The 14,966-nt window shown below is 33.2% G+C and overlaps 2 protein-coding genes across 2 annotated transcripts; both read left to right on the top strand.

The window, feature by feature from the left end:
* The first annotated feature begins 8,883 nt into the window (after nt 1-8,883).
* Nucleotides 8,884-10,042, top strand: LOC148584446 (uncharacterized). The gene is made up of 2 exons (XM_088518452.1): nt 8,884-9,381; nt 9,932-10,042. The coding sequence occupies exons 1-2, from the start codon at nt 8,884-8,886 to the stop codon at nt 10,040-10,042; spliced, it is 609 nt and encodes a 202-aa protein (XP_088374578.1).
* An 884-nt stretch (nt 10,043-10,926) lies between these two features.
* Nucleotides 10,927-12,291, top strand: LOC148584445 (transcription factor MYB108-like). The gene is made up of 3 exons (XM_088518087.1): nt 10,927-11,249; nt 11,349-11,478; nt 11,585-12,291. The coding sequence occupies exons 1-3, from the start codon at nt 11,120-11,122 to the stop codon at nt 12,174-12,176; spliced, it is 852 nt and encodes a 283-aa protein (XP_088374213.1). The 5' UTR covers nt 10,927-11,119; the 3' UTR covers nt 12,177-12,291.
* Nucleotides 12,292-14,966: the final 2,675 nt, after the last annotated feature.

Raw genomic sequence — 14,966 nt, 5'->3', positions numbered from 1 at the left:
AATCTCACAGATTCAATGATAAATTTACAAAATAGACTGATAAGTGATGGGTTATAAATGGATGTGTAATATCTCTAGTATATATATGTATATATGAGATTCCCTTAGATTTTTTTTAAAATATGAGATTCTCAGATTTTTAAATCTGAGCCATTCATTACATTTAACAATTCAAACAAATGTAAAGGTTTGTGTGTTACCGAAATAATAAATTTTAGTTTTTAACATGTCAAACCCAAGGGAATAGGATCCTCTCTAGTCCAAAATAGACTAGAAAATATCCAGTTTATAACTAGAATTTCTTCTTAGAAATCCTAAAGCTATAAATAGGACACCTGTCCACTAACCAAAAATAATAATAAAATATTATTTTAGATTTAAAAATAAAAAATTAGAAAATATTTAAAAAAAAACTAAGAGTGGTCCGGCCACCGCATAGGGCCACCCCATTAATTTTTTTTTAGTTTGGCCGTTGGGGGTGGCCGGACCACCCCATGGGCCATGGGGTGGCTTCGGCCATCCTAGGCCGGCCGGTCTTGGGTAGCCGAAGCCACCCCAAGCTAGCAGGGGTGGTCCGGCCACCCCCTATGGCCTGGCCGCCCACCCTTAGTTTTTTTAAAATATTTTATAATATTTTATTATTTTTATTTTTATTTTATTTTTAAATCTAAAATAATATTTTATTATTATTTTTGGTTAGTAGACATGTGTCATATTTATGGCTTTAGAGTTTCTAAGAAGAAATCCTAGCCATAAACTGGATATTCTCCAGTTCAAAATGAACTGGAGATGATTCTATTCCCAAACCCAGTTGCCTAGATAACACACAAACATTGCATTTCTTTAGACCGTTAAATGTAATGAATGGCTTAGATTTAAAAATCTAAGGGGATCCCAATAAGAAAGAGGGAACAAAATTCTCTCTAGTTCATTTTAGACAACAGAATATTCAGTTAATAGTCAGAATCTCTTTAAAGAGATCCTGATGCCATAAATATGATATTTGTCCCATTATATATATATATATATATATATATATATATATATATATATATATATATATTAAGTTTGGGTTTAGGGGGTGGCTAGACTATCTCCAAGTGTCATAAGGTGGTCCAACCATCCCTTATGGTCAAGATGGGGTGGTCAATTAACCTTTATTTTTTTATTAATTTTTTAAATCTAAAATATTATTTTTATTATAATTTTTTTGTAGTGAGACATATATCTTTTTTGTGACTGTAAAATTTTTAAAAAGAAATTAATGTCATAAACTAAATATTTTTCAATTTATAATAGACCGAATAAGATCCTATTCTAAGAAAGAGAAAAAGTCAAGATGGCATTTAAAAGGCCTTACGCGTATCTGTCATTTATTGTAAAGCAAGCATTGCTTGGGTGTAAGAATCTATTAAGATCTTATTGTCAGATTTTAATGACGGGTAAATAACAATTTATTACTATCAGGATAGAACTATTAATTTTTATGGGCAAGGGCCAAAATATGAATGAGAAATATTTTTTATTCAACAGCGACATTGTTTTTTCAGTAACAAAGATGTTGCAACTCGCAAAGAGCATAGAAAAATATAGACAATAGAGCATACAGTCTGACTCTGAGAGAAATCCAGTTGATGATCTAGAAGAGGCCCAATGCAAACTTAATATATATATTTTATGGGTCCAAGCCAAACAAAATATTTATTGGACATTTGGACTACTTTCTTATGGTCCAGGGCCAAAGTAAAATTTGTTTTTTTCTCAAAAACTTATTATTGTTTTTTGGAAATCATCTCAAATACAAATCTTAAAAGCATATTTGGTAAAAAAAAAAAAAAAAAAATGGAGTGTATCCATTTAGTGTAAAAGGAGGGATAATATTGTAAATTAGGTTATTTACATTTAATGTTAAGACGATATTACTTTTCCTTTTACATTAAATGAATACTCTCCATTTCAAATGAAATGGAGAGGATCCTATTACTAAAAAAATTGCAAAATTAGGGGTGGCCATGGCCTATCCCGGTCTATATTTAAGTCCATCTCTGATTACTATTAATTCCAAAATTGGATGACTGTTAGTGAACAGACATTAAAAACTGTTGTTTTAAGTTTTAACACTATAGAGAGTCCATTTTAAACCATTTTCAGGACACATGAAATTCTCTCTTCTTCTTCTATTTCTTAACCTTCGGAAGCAATTGACCAAATTCCAATCAGAATTTTTATGGGGCCTAATAATGATGAGTTATTGGTCGTATAGAATCTTCAACAGGCCCTTGCTCCAAAATGGTTCACAATCTTGGGCTCAGATCCTGGCCCAAACTAGTTCCTTATATACCCATATCCATTTTGTAATTCCCTTTTCTTCCTTTTCTTCATTGAATAATAATAATAATAATAATAATAATTCACGTGGAAAATACTTAGATACCCTTAACAGTGGGAAACCATCAGTGTAATTTCTTAATCCCACAAAAAATAATTGCATTTTTTTAATGGCTTTTGTAAACACTTGATGTGTAATTTTTATTTTATATGTAAAAAAATTCCTTTTTTTTTTTTTTTAAATAACCAAAAGCTTATCAACCCATGAGGCAGGAAGACCGTCGTTTTCTAGTTTTCTATCCATTATGGAAGGAAACCCCAAAAGAGGTCGCAGTTTCTCCAAAACGACAGAAAACTTGTTGCTATGTAGACGCTAGCCTAGTGTTTCTTTCCACTAGCTTTTCATGTTGAATATTGAATGTTTGGGTGTGTGTTTGAATAGTCTAAAAGTGTATTTAACACTCAGAAAGAGTCCATTTGATGAAAAAAGTATCCGTTTGGTGAAAAAAAAAAAATTAAAAGTGCTTTTAAGAGTTCAAAAAGCCTAAAAATGTCAAAACGTACTTTTGGCAAAAGCGTTTTTTAACTTAAAATTCTTTTTGTCAAATACAATCCCAAATATACCCTCAAACAAAAATTATTATTGTTATAACAAAATCTCAAAAAATAAGCATCAGAACATATAAAAATCATGGAAAATTGTTGGAGAGAAGCTCTATGCAAGGCTTTACCTTGACCAAAATTTAAAATTATTTGATAATGATATATTAGGTAAGCCGGCCCTAAAGAAACTGTTCATGTATACATATTTGCTGCCGTCAGAGACGGAAATAGGGGAACCTCTTGAAATTTTCCTTTTATATATATATATATATATATATATATATATATATATAGGGGGCCCAAAATTAAGTGTGGTACCTATCAAGATTAGGTTTGGTCGCTCGTTTATACTTCCGTCTCTTCCAATAAATAAATTAAAAAAAAATTCTTGTGTCCTTTGAATGATGATGTGATATGTGTTTTATCTTTATTTTAATCACAGAAATTACCGCTAATCACGCATGATAATCGTATGGCTTCATCATTGTTATTATAATCCCTAGTTGTCGTAAAGTAGTGTGCCTCTTGCCATTGTTATCCTTTATCCTTAAGCCTATGTCATCGTCATTGTTCTCATCATTATTTATTGTCTCTACTAAAAGAATTGTTCTGAAGAATGACTTCCTGCCGACTAATTGGCTCTCAGGTCCTATTTATCTTCATTTTGTTCATATCAACACATCATAGTCACATTTACTCTAGGAATGTAAGATTGACTATTTGAAGGAGGGTGCAATTCATGTTTGCGTGTTGGGTTTAGGTTGTGTCAGTCATAATTCAATCCATTTAATTTAACAGGGTAACTCTTTAATCCTAACCATTTAATTTTATATTTGGTTTAGTGTCAAAAATTATCAGCTATTATGTCACGTTTCAGGTTGAAGTCATGTTAAGGCATGTGTATATAAGACTATATATGTTAACACTAGTCTAACATATTTAATTAAATGGGTTAGACTCATCAACTCTAATTCTTTCATTTCATATCGAATTTGCGGATCATGTCAAAAATTACCAACCCTAATTACAAGTACTTAAAGGAAATTTTTTCTACCAAAAGTATCTGGCACTTGGTATATCTTTTTATAAAGAAAAGAAAAGAAAAATGTAGCTTAAGTGGCAGAAATTTGTAGAGAGAACAAATTGGCATTTGAATTAACATAAAAGTTAGACTCTACATAGCATTGTTTGCTGGTATGCTTATCTGCTCTCCTAATATTGAGAACAATGTTGTTCCTTCATATTGTTCGCAACACAGCCTAGCCCGGACACGTTTAGTATGCAGAATAGACCTTATTTTTATAGGATAATTATTCGTTTATTTGATTGCATATCATACTCAAGAATAGTTATTCCTATAAAAATAGTCACGATCACTCTCAATGCTCATCCGGGTGGTTTTGTCTACTCCTAAGTGTTTTATTAGGATGAAAGATAGGATATACTATATTATAGGTTCAAGATTCACTTAGTTTTATTTGTATTTAATAAATAAAAAATATCTAATTTAGTATGACACTTTTGAGGAGTCAAGACTTATATAGTATCATTTCAGCCCATTGTTAATTTGGTTCTGCCCCTCTATATTGACCATGAAAGATTTGAACTTTGTGGATATTTGAAATGTTGCCAAGCCCATGAAAAGGTGTGTTTGCTTTTATAGTAAAATTTGCTATAATAACACATCTCCGAAGAATGTCTTGATGTCAACTTTCTATATTTATACCAAGTCCGTTAATCATTCATTCTATTCTTACCCTAATTAATCCTTCTCTTGCTTAAGACCTATTTGAAAGAAAAACTAAGTACTACCATCCACCCATGCATATTTTTTCGCTCTCAAATTTAGAAGGCGGGTCCTTTTGAATGGCCTTGAAAAAGAAATTGGATCAAATAAATAAAGGGATAAAATTGTCCAAAAATAATGAGAATTGAAGAAATGACAATGGCGCCTTCGTGGAAAGTGGAAGGGTACATTTAACTTAACTATGGGCAAAAAAGTTTGCGTTTTTATCAATCTTTTCCACGGTCCAATAAGTAGAGATAGAAAAAAGTAATACTATTTTTTACATTCATTTATCATGTTCATTTTATATTAATTGATGTGAAGTGTTTTAAGTGACTTTTTATATTGAATAATGCTATACTGTACATACATCACGCCCCATTCTTTTAAAGCTTATGTGACATAATTTTTAACCCAAAAAAGAAAAATAAAAAAAGAGAGCAGTCTACAGTATAAAGGACCATGGCATATAAGCTTGCAATTCCAGAGATAAGAGTGATGCATAGCATAACTTTACATCAACTACATAAAAAAAAAATATATATATATATATATATATATATATATATATATATATATATATATATATAAAATTCGCTACCACAACCGGTGTAAAGTCTAATTAGAATGAGAGAGTGGCCATACTCAGGCCTGAGACCGCCTACCGATTACCAACCGAGAACTGACCAACACCGCTTAATCGATGGGCGGTGGACATTTTCTATTTACGATAAACTCGGTTCAGTAAGCGGAGTAACATTTTCTAATTGAACCAATTTTACCAACCGACACTAACCGATTTTACCGACCAATTTTCAATTTCTTCACTTATCAACATTATCAACAGCCATTATCGACCGTTATTACTGTCTGCCAATCGGTGACGGAACAAAAAGTTGATAGAATAAGTTGATGAAATTTTTAACTTTACTGATAATAATGGTGCAAAATATGAGAGCTCAATTTTCCTAACCGAACCGACCGACTCCCCGACCTAGCCATGCTTATGCATTATTTTAAAATAAAAAATAAAAGGAAGATGGACAAGAAACAGTGGAATTTAAGAGTCAAAGATAGATAGCTGCACTGACAAAATTTAGCAGACTTTTCAATGATTTTCTGTGGTCGCTTGAAGACTGGTGATAGGTTTTGAAGAAACAAGAACCACATAGGGAATGGCAGCACTGCTGTCGACCATAGCAGACATCACATGACAATTGACAACCAAGCAGGAAGAAAAAAACGGCCATGTTCTGAGCTTCCAACCAGGCAAAGGGCTTTGCCGTCCTTCAAGAAGCAAACGCCAATAACTCCACGTTTTCTTCTACCAATATATATATATATATTTTGTTGAGTCAAGCACGTTTCCTTTAGCATATTCAGAAAAATCGAGAAAGAACATAATGAAAAAGTCATGGAGAACCCAATGAACCGTTACCGAGAGAGATGTCTCTAATCTTTATTTCATTTTCAAGACAAACAACCTTTGCTTTTTTTTCTCTTGTTTTGGCCTTATTATATGAGAAAAATGTCCCTAAATCAATGTTCTTTGAGTAGAGGACTAGAACTCTAAAAGAGACAAATCATATGTTATTTTTTGCTTCTACTTAAGTCTTAAGTTTTTATCTATATACACGTGTGAATTACGTGCATTGCACTTCCATTTTACTTGTTTATTATTGGATTTTCTCTAGCTATCAAGAAGGTGATAATGGTAATAATTAATTATGAGTACATTGTCGGTGAAAAGTGTTCAAACTCATAAATAATAGTAAAATGCTCGTAAAGTGTGTTACTATGTTAATTTGACTTCTATACGCCTTCGAGATAGAATAGAGCCCACAAAATAGTATGATATTTGACCGTTATTGAACAATAAAATCAAATCAGAACACCTTTAAATTTTTCTATTAGGCCAATTGCCAAGAAGATTGAAATTCAGAAAAACAAAACCTATTTATGACGAAATTTTTAAATAATATAGAAGGCTTTTGAGTGAGAAATAGATAATAGGAAAAAGAAGAAAAAAAAAAATTACATCCAAGTTTATACAGCCAAACATTGTTATAAAGCAATAGTTTGATGTGTTGACATTAATAAATAATTTTATTTTCTTCTCGCTTTCTAATGTGAGACTCTCTTTAATGCTATTCATAAAAAAGTATTCCCAAAATAAAACTACATATATACTTATATTAATTTTGAAAAATATTCTAACATACATAGATAAATGGGAAAAATAGTGTATCGGTCCCAGGGATTTAACTTTTTATCAAATCATTCTCTAGGGCTCAAAACTAATCAAATCAATATGTAATGTTTAATCTATTATTAATTCACTCAATCCATTGCACTTCTGTTAACTTCTCTAACAGAGTAACATATCAAATCAATTTGTTTTGCGACGCTTGTATATATTGCACAATAAGTTTCACCACGTCAGACACATACCACAGTAGATCGCCACATCAATGATGCATCAATAAAAATGCCTCGTCAGTGGATCACTAAATCTTGTGTTAAAAAAAATGAAGGGAAAGATAGTATCTACAGTAGAAGGGGATGACCGTGCAACCACTGCGCTCTGTTATGGGAAGGGTTGGCCTCTTGTTTGGGCACATTTTTGGATTTGGGCTTGGATTCTTTCATAGAGGGAGAGTCAATTAACCCCAGTAGTCACACAATCGCACGGATTACTAGCTTCTGTGGTACCGAGACTTGCAACAAAATGGATGAATGCACAGGTGCTCACAGCATGAAGTAAGAGACTCCACACGAAAAACTCATAAGAACAATATGGATGCTCACAATATATGAAACAACAAAGGAATATAAGAATATGAATGAGATAATTCAAACACTTTATTAGGTAATATCCAAGATAATAACATTCATCAAATATATACTAGATGAGGAAAAGAGGGAGAGAGGATATGACTCAATGGTTGCGAAATATATAGGACCAAATCTTCCCAAGTTCAGCGGCGTACGACTAATCCCTCCCTCTTTCAATACTGGCATTTTTGGTGATATTGTTTGAAGATTTTCTTAGTTAAGTGTTTCGAGCACTTGCTTAGCTCGTACTTGGGTTGTAATTTTCAGTATTATATATGGTAACTTCTGAGGTCAGAGAATGTCCCATTTTTGTTGGGATTATATTGCCGTTTATAGGTGGATAATCACTCAGTGATGGTGTTAAAGGGGCTTAATGACATCACCCATTATCCTTGGACAGTGGCTTGTGTGATGGGTAGAGGATTGAGATCCCCTATAATTCTCTTTAAATTTGAGATTTTCAAATTTATAAATTTCAGTCATTTATTTTATGTAAGTGTCTAAAATAAGTCATGTTTTAGCCATTCCTTGAGGGTAGCTTCCTCATTAAATTTCCTCATTAAATGCTAGGGGATCTCAATCCTATTCCAACATGAGGGGTTATTAGAATATCTTGCTGCATTCAACTCTGTTGGGGTCTCATTATGAGAACCGTCATTGTGCCAAGCTTAGATGGGTAAAATTGTCATTTTAATTTTTTGGATAATTTTGTCCTTCTACAACACACTAATTATATATTCTCGATTTCATTTGAAATGGAAATAATCATTTTTCCTATTTTTCTAGGCTACTAACTTTATTAATTGCTGATAATACTCTTTGCAAGCCTGTATTTTATAACATGAAATTAGTGGCCATGACATACTATCAATTGGACATAAATTTTCTCCAAGCCAGTTTGGAGGAAATATCCTCCAACTCATTTAAAATAATGCCAAATGTCTATAAACATTTAAAATGCATATTAAATTTAATTTAAACTAGTAAATTGCTATTAATGACGTTAAGAATTTAATTTACTTTTTAAATGTTTATAAACACTTGACACTATGTTTGGTGTGTGATGAATGCAAAAATTCAGAAGATGCCCACTAACATAATGAGATTTATACAAATTGTTGAAAATGTTCTTGCTAAGTATGGTATCGATGAAGTGCGCATTTTGGCTGGAATTGCAAGGAAGATATGGTTGCGCTGAAATGATGTGGTGCATGGAGGTGTTTTTACCCATCCTAACGTTTTTATAGGGAGCTCTTCGTTCCGTGGAAGAGTTCTCCACGACTACCGGGTTAGGAGAAGTAAGGCCCTGTATGTCTGTTGTACCAAGCCCAATGCGTTGGACTGCTCCTTGTACCGGATGGCTAAAGTTCAATTGGGATGCTTCTGTCCAAAAATCGAATGGCTGGATGGGTTTTGGGGTGGTGGTGCGGGATGAGAAGAGGATGGTGGTAGCAGCTCTTTGTAAAACCTTGGTGGGGTGTCTTGACCCATCGGTGGCAGAAGCAAGGGCACTGTTGGTGGCAATCAACCTATGTAAGGAAATGGGCTTTTGTAATATGCATTTTGAAGAGGATGCTCAAGTAGTGATAAATGCGGTGAACTCGAAGGAGACGGACTGGAGCAAAACAAGACTTATGGTGGAGGATATCAAATGTGAGTTGGAAAGTCTATCTCAGTGGAGGATGATGTTCGTTCACAAGGGAGGAAACCGTGTTGTTCATGCTCTGTCTAAGGAGGCTACATCATGTTTCTTAGATAAGTGCTGGCTCAATGAGTCACCTGAATGTATTCAAGACCTTGTTTTGATGGAGATCAATGCTCTATCTTTTGTAATGAGAATGAGCAAATTTGATTCAAAAAAAAAAAAAAAAAGGGTTGGAGAATATTTCCTCCAAACTATCCCCATCAATTAGCATCTGTTAATATTAAACATCATTTTACAAGCTAATTTACAATAATATTATTGATCAATAATATTATTGTAAAAACTTAAGCTCACAACATGTAAATTAATAGTTTCATGCTAGCTTGATATGCATAGTTATACACATAATATTTTCATGGTGGAAAAGATTTAGCACTTAAGCATCTTTGTTGGCGATTACTTACCTCAGGCGCTAAATTCCAAACAAAAGCCTTTTGCAAAGAATCTAGCTACTTACTTTGCATTACACTTTAATATTAACCAAAGTTCTAAGCTATAAATCGGCAATCTATATTTAAAACCCTAATAAACACATTCTGCCTCAAAACTGTCCAAACCTCCCAAATATCTTTAAGACGGTCTCCACCATTAGAACTGTCTTCGGCAGCTGAGTCAAGGACCCAAATAAATCAATCTCAAACAATTTCATCCACATAGATTTTCCTATATTGTAGGAGGACAAGCTCCTTGCCATTGTGGCGCCTACGATTCTTGCCATCAGTAAGCCAACAAGCGGATCAACAGTCATGCCACAATCATGTAGCTCATCGCCATCGAGAACTTGAGTAACCATGCAAATGCCAACACCGTCAGTGTGGAGATGCGCAAGATCTACGTCTAGGAGATGTTGCACAACATGTCATCGGATAAGCTCTTGTCATACAAGGAGATTGAAGAGGCGCCACTTGGGTTCGACAAGTTCACCGGGAATTCAAAGGGGTTTGTGTACAAAATCATGGAGGGTTACAAGTGGCATTGGTGAATCTAGTGGAGATGATTGATGGAACCACCTCGCCTCCCATAGTAAGGAGGTCGAGGTTGGGACATATTTAATGACTTAGCTTGTTTTAATGAGGTGCAATTGATGTGGTGATCCATCCTTTTTACATCAGAAGTGATGAAGCTAATTGTGCGATACATACACGTTTGGGAAAATTATTTGATATAAAGTGACATTTTATCATAAAAAGTAAATTGAAGAATGACATACAGAATGATTTGATAACACATTAAACCTTAATGATTGTTTTAATCAATTTTGAATACTTGGAAGTGATTCCATAAAAAGTCAAACTCTAAAGACTAATAATACAATATTTTTCTTTAAATAAAATAAAGAGCCAATACTTCAAATTTTCTGACAATTGGAATATGATTAATGGTAAAAAGGAAGAATGCTTTTGGCTCTTTTCTTTGACTTTTAGAAATGTCTATTTCCTACTTGAACTCGGGGATCGTGGACAAGTCACAAGCTGTCATTCTGATCGAGAACAGGTTAAGAGACCAAGGAACCGACCAATTTGCAAAAAAAAAAAAAAAAGTTGTTTTTTCCTTTTTCTTTTTTTTTTTTTTTTTTTTTTTTTGGCTTTTCCCTAATGGAAGGTGAATGGAAACTGCATATATAAGAATTTATCTCCCGAAACTTTTTACTTTTTGAAAAGTTGAGGATGAACTATATGCATTAGACCATTTTAGCCCCCCGCCACCCAAAACTGTAAAAAAAAGTAGAAAGGTGAAATTTTGAAGCTCAGTTGTGACATATAAATGTTGGGGGGTTTGGCTTCAAGACTCCGAAAGCCCTCCTTTTACACACACATATACATGTGCATGATTCTGGGGTTGTTTGTTGATAAGTAATCGCCATGTCTACTTGTAGTGAAGATGACAATGAGCTTCGGAGAGGGCCATGGACTCTTGAAGAAGACAATCTGCTCATTCACTATATCACTCATCATGGTGAGGGCCGTTGGAATTTGCTTGCAAAACGTTCAGGTGAGCTGAGCTGCTTATTATTAGCAGTAAATTAAAGATGTAGCAATTTGATATCATTTATTGGCTTTTTTGTTAACCATTTTCCTTTCCTGTTTGAAGGGTTGAGGAGAACTGGCAAGAGCTGCAGATTGAGATGGCTAAATTATCTAAAACCAGATGTAAAGCGTGGGAATCTTACCCCACAAGAGCAGCTTTTGATTCTTGAACTCCACTCCAAGTGGGGTAATAGGTAATTTTCTCATCACTTTCTTAATTAATTTTTGTGAAGTAGAATTTGTTGGTATATTTATGGTCTGATTTTAATGCAATTTTGTTGTTCATTTGGTTAATCTTAGGTGGTCAAAGATTGCGCAACATCTACCCGGAAGAACAGACAATGAGATAAAGAACTATTGGAGAACTCGGGTGCAGAAACAAGCAAGGCTTTTTAAGATTGAGACAAACAGCGCAGCATTTCAAGACATTATTCGGTGCTATTGGGTGCCGAGGTTGCTTCAAAAGATACAAGAATCATCATCTTCTGGAGGAATGTTTTTCCAGGACTCAGGAATCCCTCATCAGCCTCTTGACAATCCCCATCAACAGCCTGCAGCAGCAGCAGCAGCAGAAGCAATACAGAGTTTGGATCCCCTGCATGTGCAGATTAATCCAGGCTCAGAATCAATGAATATCTCCCAAATATGTCAAATTTCAGAGTACCCAACAAGTCCATTTCATGCTGATTATGACACATTGGTAAAGGCCAGCTATTATGCTGACAACAATGGCTATGAGATGGAAGCCTTCCACCTGGGAAGTATGCCAGCAACACTGGGGAATTTTGAAAATTCTGCTACAAATTCCCACGTTGTAGAAAATAACTGGGCTGAGAATGATTTTTCAGGCAGCATGAGGAACATGGAAGGACTATGGCAGATGAGGAACTAACAAAAGATCTTGTTCTGGGAAATCCAACCAACTGTTGATGAATTAGTGTTTAGGATTATGTCATTAAGTGATAAGTAATTGTTCATTTTTCTATCTTATTGTTTCTATCCAAAGAAAAAAAAAAAAAAAAAAATTGTTCATTCAATTATTCGTCTGACTTTTATATTGTATTGTATCCAAAGAAAAAGAAAAAAATTGTTCATTTTTATTTGGAAAAACTTCAAAACCCCCTTTCGAGCTTTCATGGGTTTTGAATTTATCTTATCGAAGTTAAAAAAAATTTAATTAAGGGTATCGAACTTTTAATTTATTTAAATTACCTTCTTTTGTTAAGATTTTTTATTAAATCTTGTCAAAATTCTCTAAAAACATTACACATATGTTTTTTTTTTTTTTTTTTTAATAAAAAAATAGATGCATGAATCTTTACAATTTTTTTTTTTTAATTAAAAAAAGATATTTAAAGAATTTTGATAAGATTTAACGAAAAATCTTGTCGGAAGAGAATTAAAAGAAAATGAAAATTTAATACCCTTAATTGAGAATTTTCTAACTTTAAAAGGATAATTTCAAAACCAATAAAAGTTGAAGGTGGATTTTTCCAATCTTCCCCCATTTCTTTCTTTTGAAAAGTAAATGCCCTAATCCTCCAAGAACTTTCTGTCATCTTCCCATTTTCTATTTTGTCCCATTAGCGGGATGGTGGAGGAGTTTTAGAGTTGAATATAATTGAGGAATCATGTTTCTCGTTGAACATTGTCCTTAGCCGACTTGGAAAATCACATCAGATACGGGCAAAAAAGTGGGAGAAATGGGTCCTCTAGGTAGTTGGAAATGTTTGATTTTTCAGATGTTTAATTTTCAAAGCAACTAGATTCCCTATCCAACCAGTTAGCTTTAATTTATGCTTATATTTCACATATGGTTATTGTTTGCAAATTTAAAAAGGATTAGAAAAATATTTTTTAATTTTTTAATAAATCGTCAAATATTTATTATAGTTTTATATAATTTAAGTAATTGCAAGGTACCAGTGGCAGAGCCACTTGAGGCTTAGCGGGTGTCATAGCACCCCTAAAGCTTTTTTCGTTTTTTGTTTTTTTTTTTTTTTTTAAGAACAAACTGGCCAAACTTAATTTTCAGATCCACTGAATGACCCAATTCTGGAAACAAGATATTCTAATTAATGCATGTTGGACTTCCTCCTCTAGGAAGACCCCACCAACAAAGAAAGCATTAAATTGGTCTAAAAATTGAATTAGATGTTTTTTTTAAAAAAAAATTGTTATCTTTCAAATTGACAAATTTGATGATATTCATTTGATTTAACTAAGTTGGTCATCAACAAGTAGTATCACAATTTGTAACTTCTTATTTATTAGCTATACACTCTGAGTAATGTAATACACTATTCTTTTTATTCATTTTTTATTTTTTTTATTTCTCAAAGTTGATGTAGCGTAGTTTTCCATAATATTTGGTATATAAAAATTAATTAATTTTTTGTTGGGGGACCATGCAATAACTAATAGCGAGCGGCTTGATAGGACCAACCCTAACCGATCAAAATCAGTTGATTTGGCCCATGTGAAGATAGGAGACGGAAGAAATTTTACTTTCAAAGAATGATTCATCTATGTAATCCCCCAATAATAATGCCTAATAAAATCATCTCAAGCGCTACTACTATACCTTGACATTAAATACGAAGTGAAAATTGCTATATTTTTTTTTTGTGTGTGAACTATATTCATCAACACTGAGACACTAGAGCTCTATGCCATATACATAATTTTTCATTGACAAAAGCATACATTAATGTACATAGAATTTACAATTCTAAGTACATTCAAAATTTGTCACTACAATTAGTCAACTATGATAACAAAACCAAAACTTACCTTTCTTCATCTCCTTGGGCAACATATGGTAAAGGGTGCGATCAAATACGATAATGACATAAGTGTGCGCACGTAGGACAATGTTATGACACCAATCTATAGCTATTACAGATGAAAGTTGGCATGGGGCAATTTTGGTACCAAGAGAAATCATGTCCAACTGAAAATCCTATCGACCATTATTATAATATGCTCATGTGGGAGATGAAAGCGGGTGCAGTTGGTAAACGCTTTTGGCAAAGGCAATTCATCCAACTTTTTTATTTTTCCAATATTCTCTTACTTTTTACATTACATCAATCACTTTTTAGTACAATTCAACTAAAAAAAATCACTATAAAACAAATTTTTTTTTTTTTTTTTCATTTTTTCAATTTTCCATACCAAACATTCTTACTTTTTTACTTTTTTTTTTTTTTTAAAAAAAAAAAAAACAATCTTACGTTTTTTCACATCAATCAATTTTTGCTATAGTATCGAACTGAAACCGAAACAAAATCGTTTACCAAACATACCCAGCGTATGTTGGGAATGATCACACTATAACAGTGTGCACCCTCAACCATGCAATTATCTCCCATGCATGGTGATAGGTTTCCCTTGGGAGATGTCATTTGATAAAGGATAAAAACAACCTTTCCAAGGGTTGCATTTCTGTAAAGGAAGAGTTGCATCTATTGGGAAATGGCGCCACTACATCAATAGATGGATGTAATGGCCCTTGATTTCTCTCCATTTCAAGCTCCGAACAAATTCTCCAATGTGATTAATACCCTAACGGGATTATCATCGATCTTTATATCAAATTTATTCAAACTTTATTTTTTGAAACTCATAGGGTTAGTTATCGAAAACAAGTGACTTTCAATCTATGGGGTTTGGTTTAGAG

Source organism: Corylus avellana, chromosome 7, assembly GCF_965113065.1.
Source record: "Corylus avellana chromosome 7, dhCorAvel1.hap1.2, whole genome shotgun sequence".
Taxonomy (NCBI): Eukaryota; Viridiplantae; Streptophyta; class Magnoliopsida; order Fagales; family Betulaceae; genus Corylus; species Corylus avellana.
This window is presented reverse-complemented; position numbering and strand designations above follow the sequence as displayed.

Coding starts and splice junctions, on each gene's coding strand:
- LOC148584445 (XM_088518087.1), top strand. CDS start 11,120: ATGTCTACTTGTAGTGAAGATGACAATGAGCTTCGGAGAGGGCCATGG. Junction 11,250..11,348: donor TTTGCTTGCAAAACGTTCAG/GTGAGCTGAGCT, acceptor TCCTGTTTGAAG/GGTTGAGGAGAACTGGCAAG. Junction 11,479..11,584: donor CACTCCAAGTGGGGTAATAG/GTAATTTTCTCA, acceptor GGTTAATCTTAG/GTGGTCAAAGATTGCGCAAC.
- LOC148584446 (XM_088518452.1), top strand. CDS start 8,884: ATGCGTTGGACTGCTCCTTGTACCGGATGGCTAAAGTTCAATTGGGAT. Junction 9,382..9,931: donor AGATCAATGCTCTATCTTTT/GTAATGAGAATG, acceptor CCTATATTGTAG/GAGGACAAGCTCCTTGCCAT.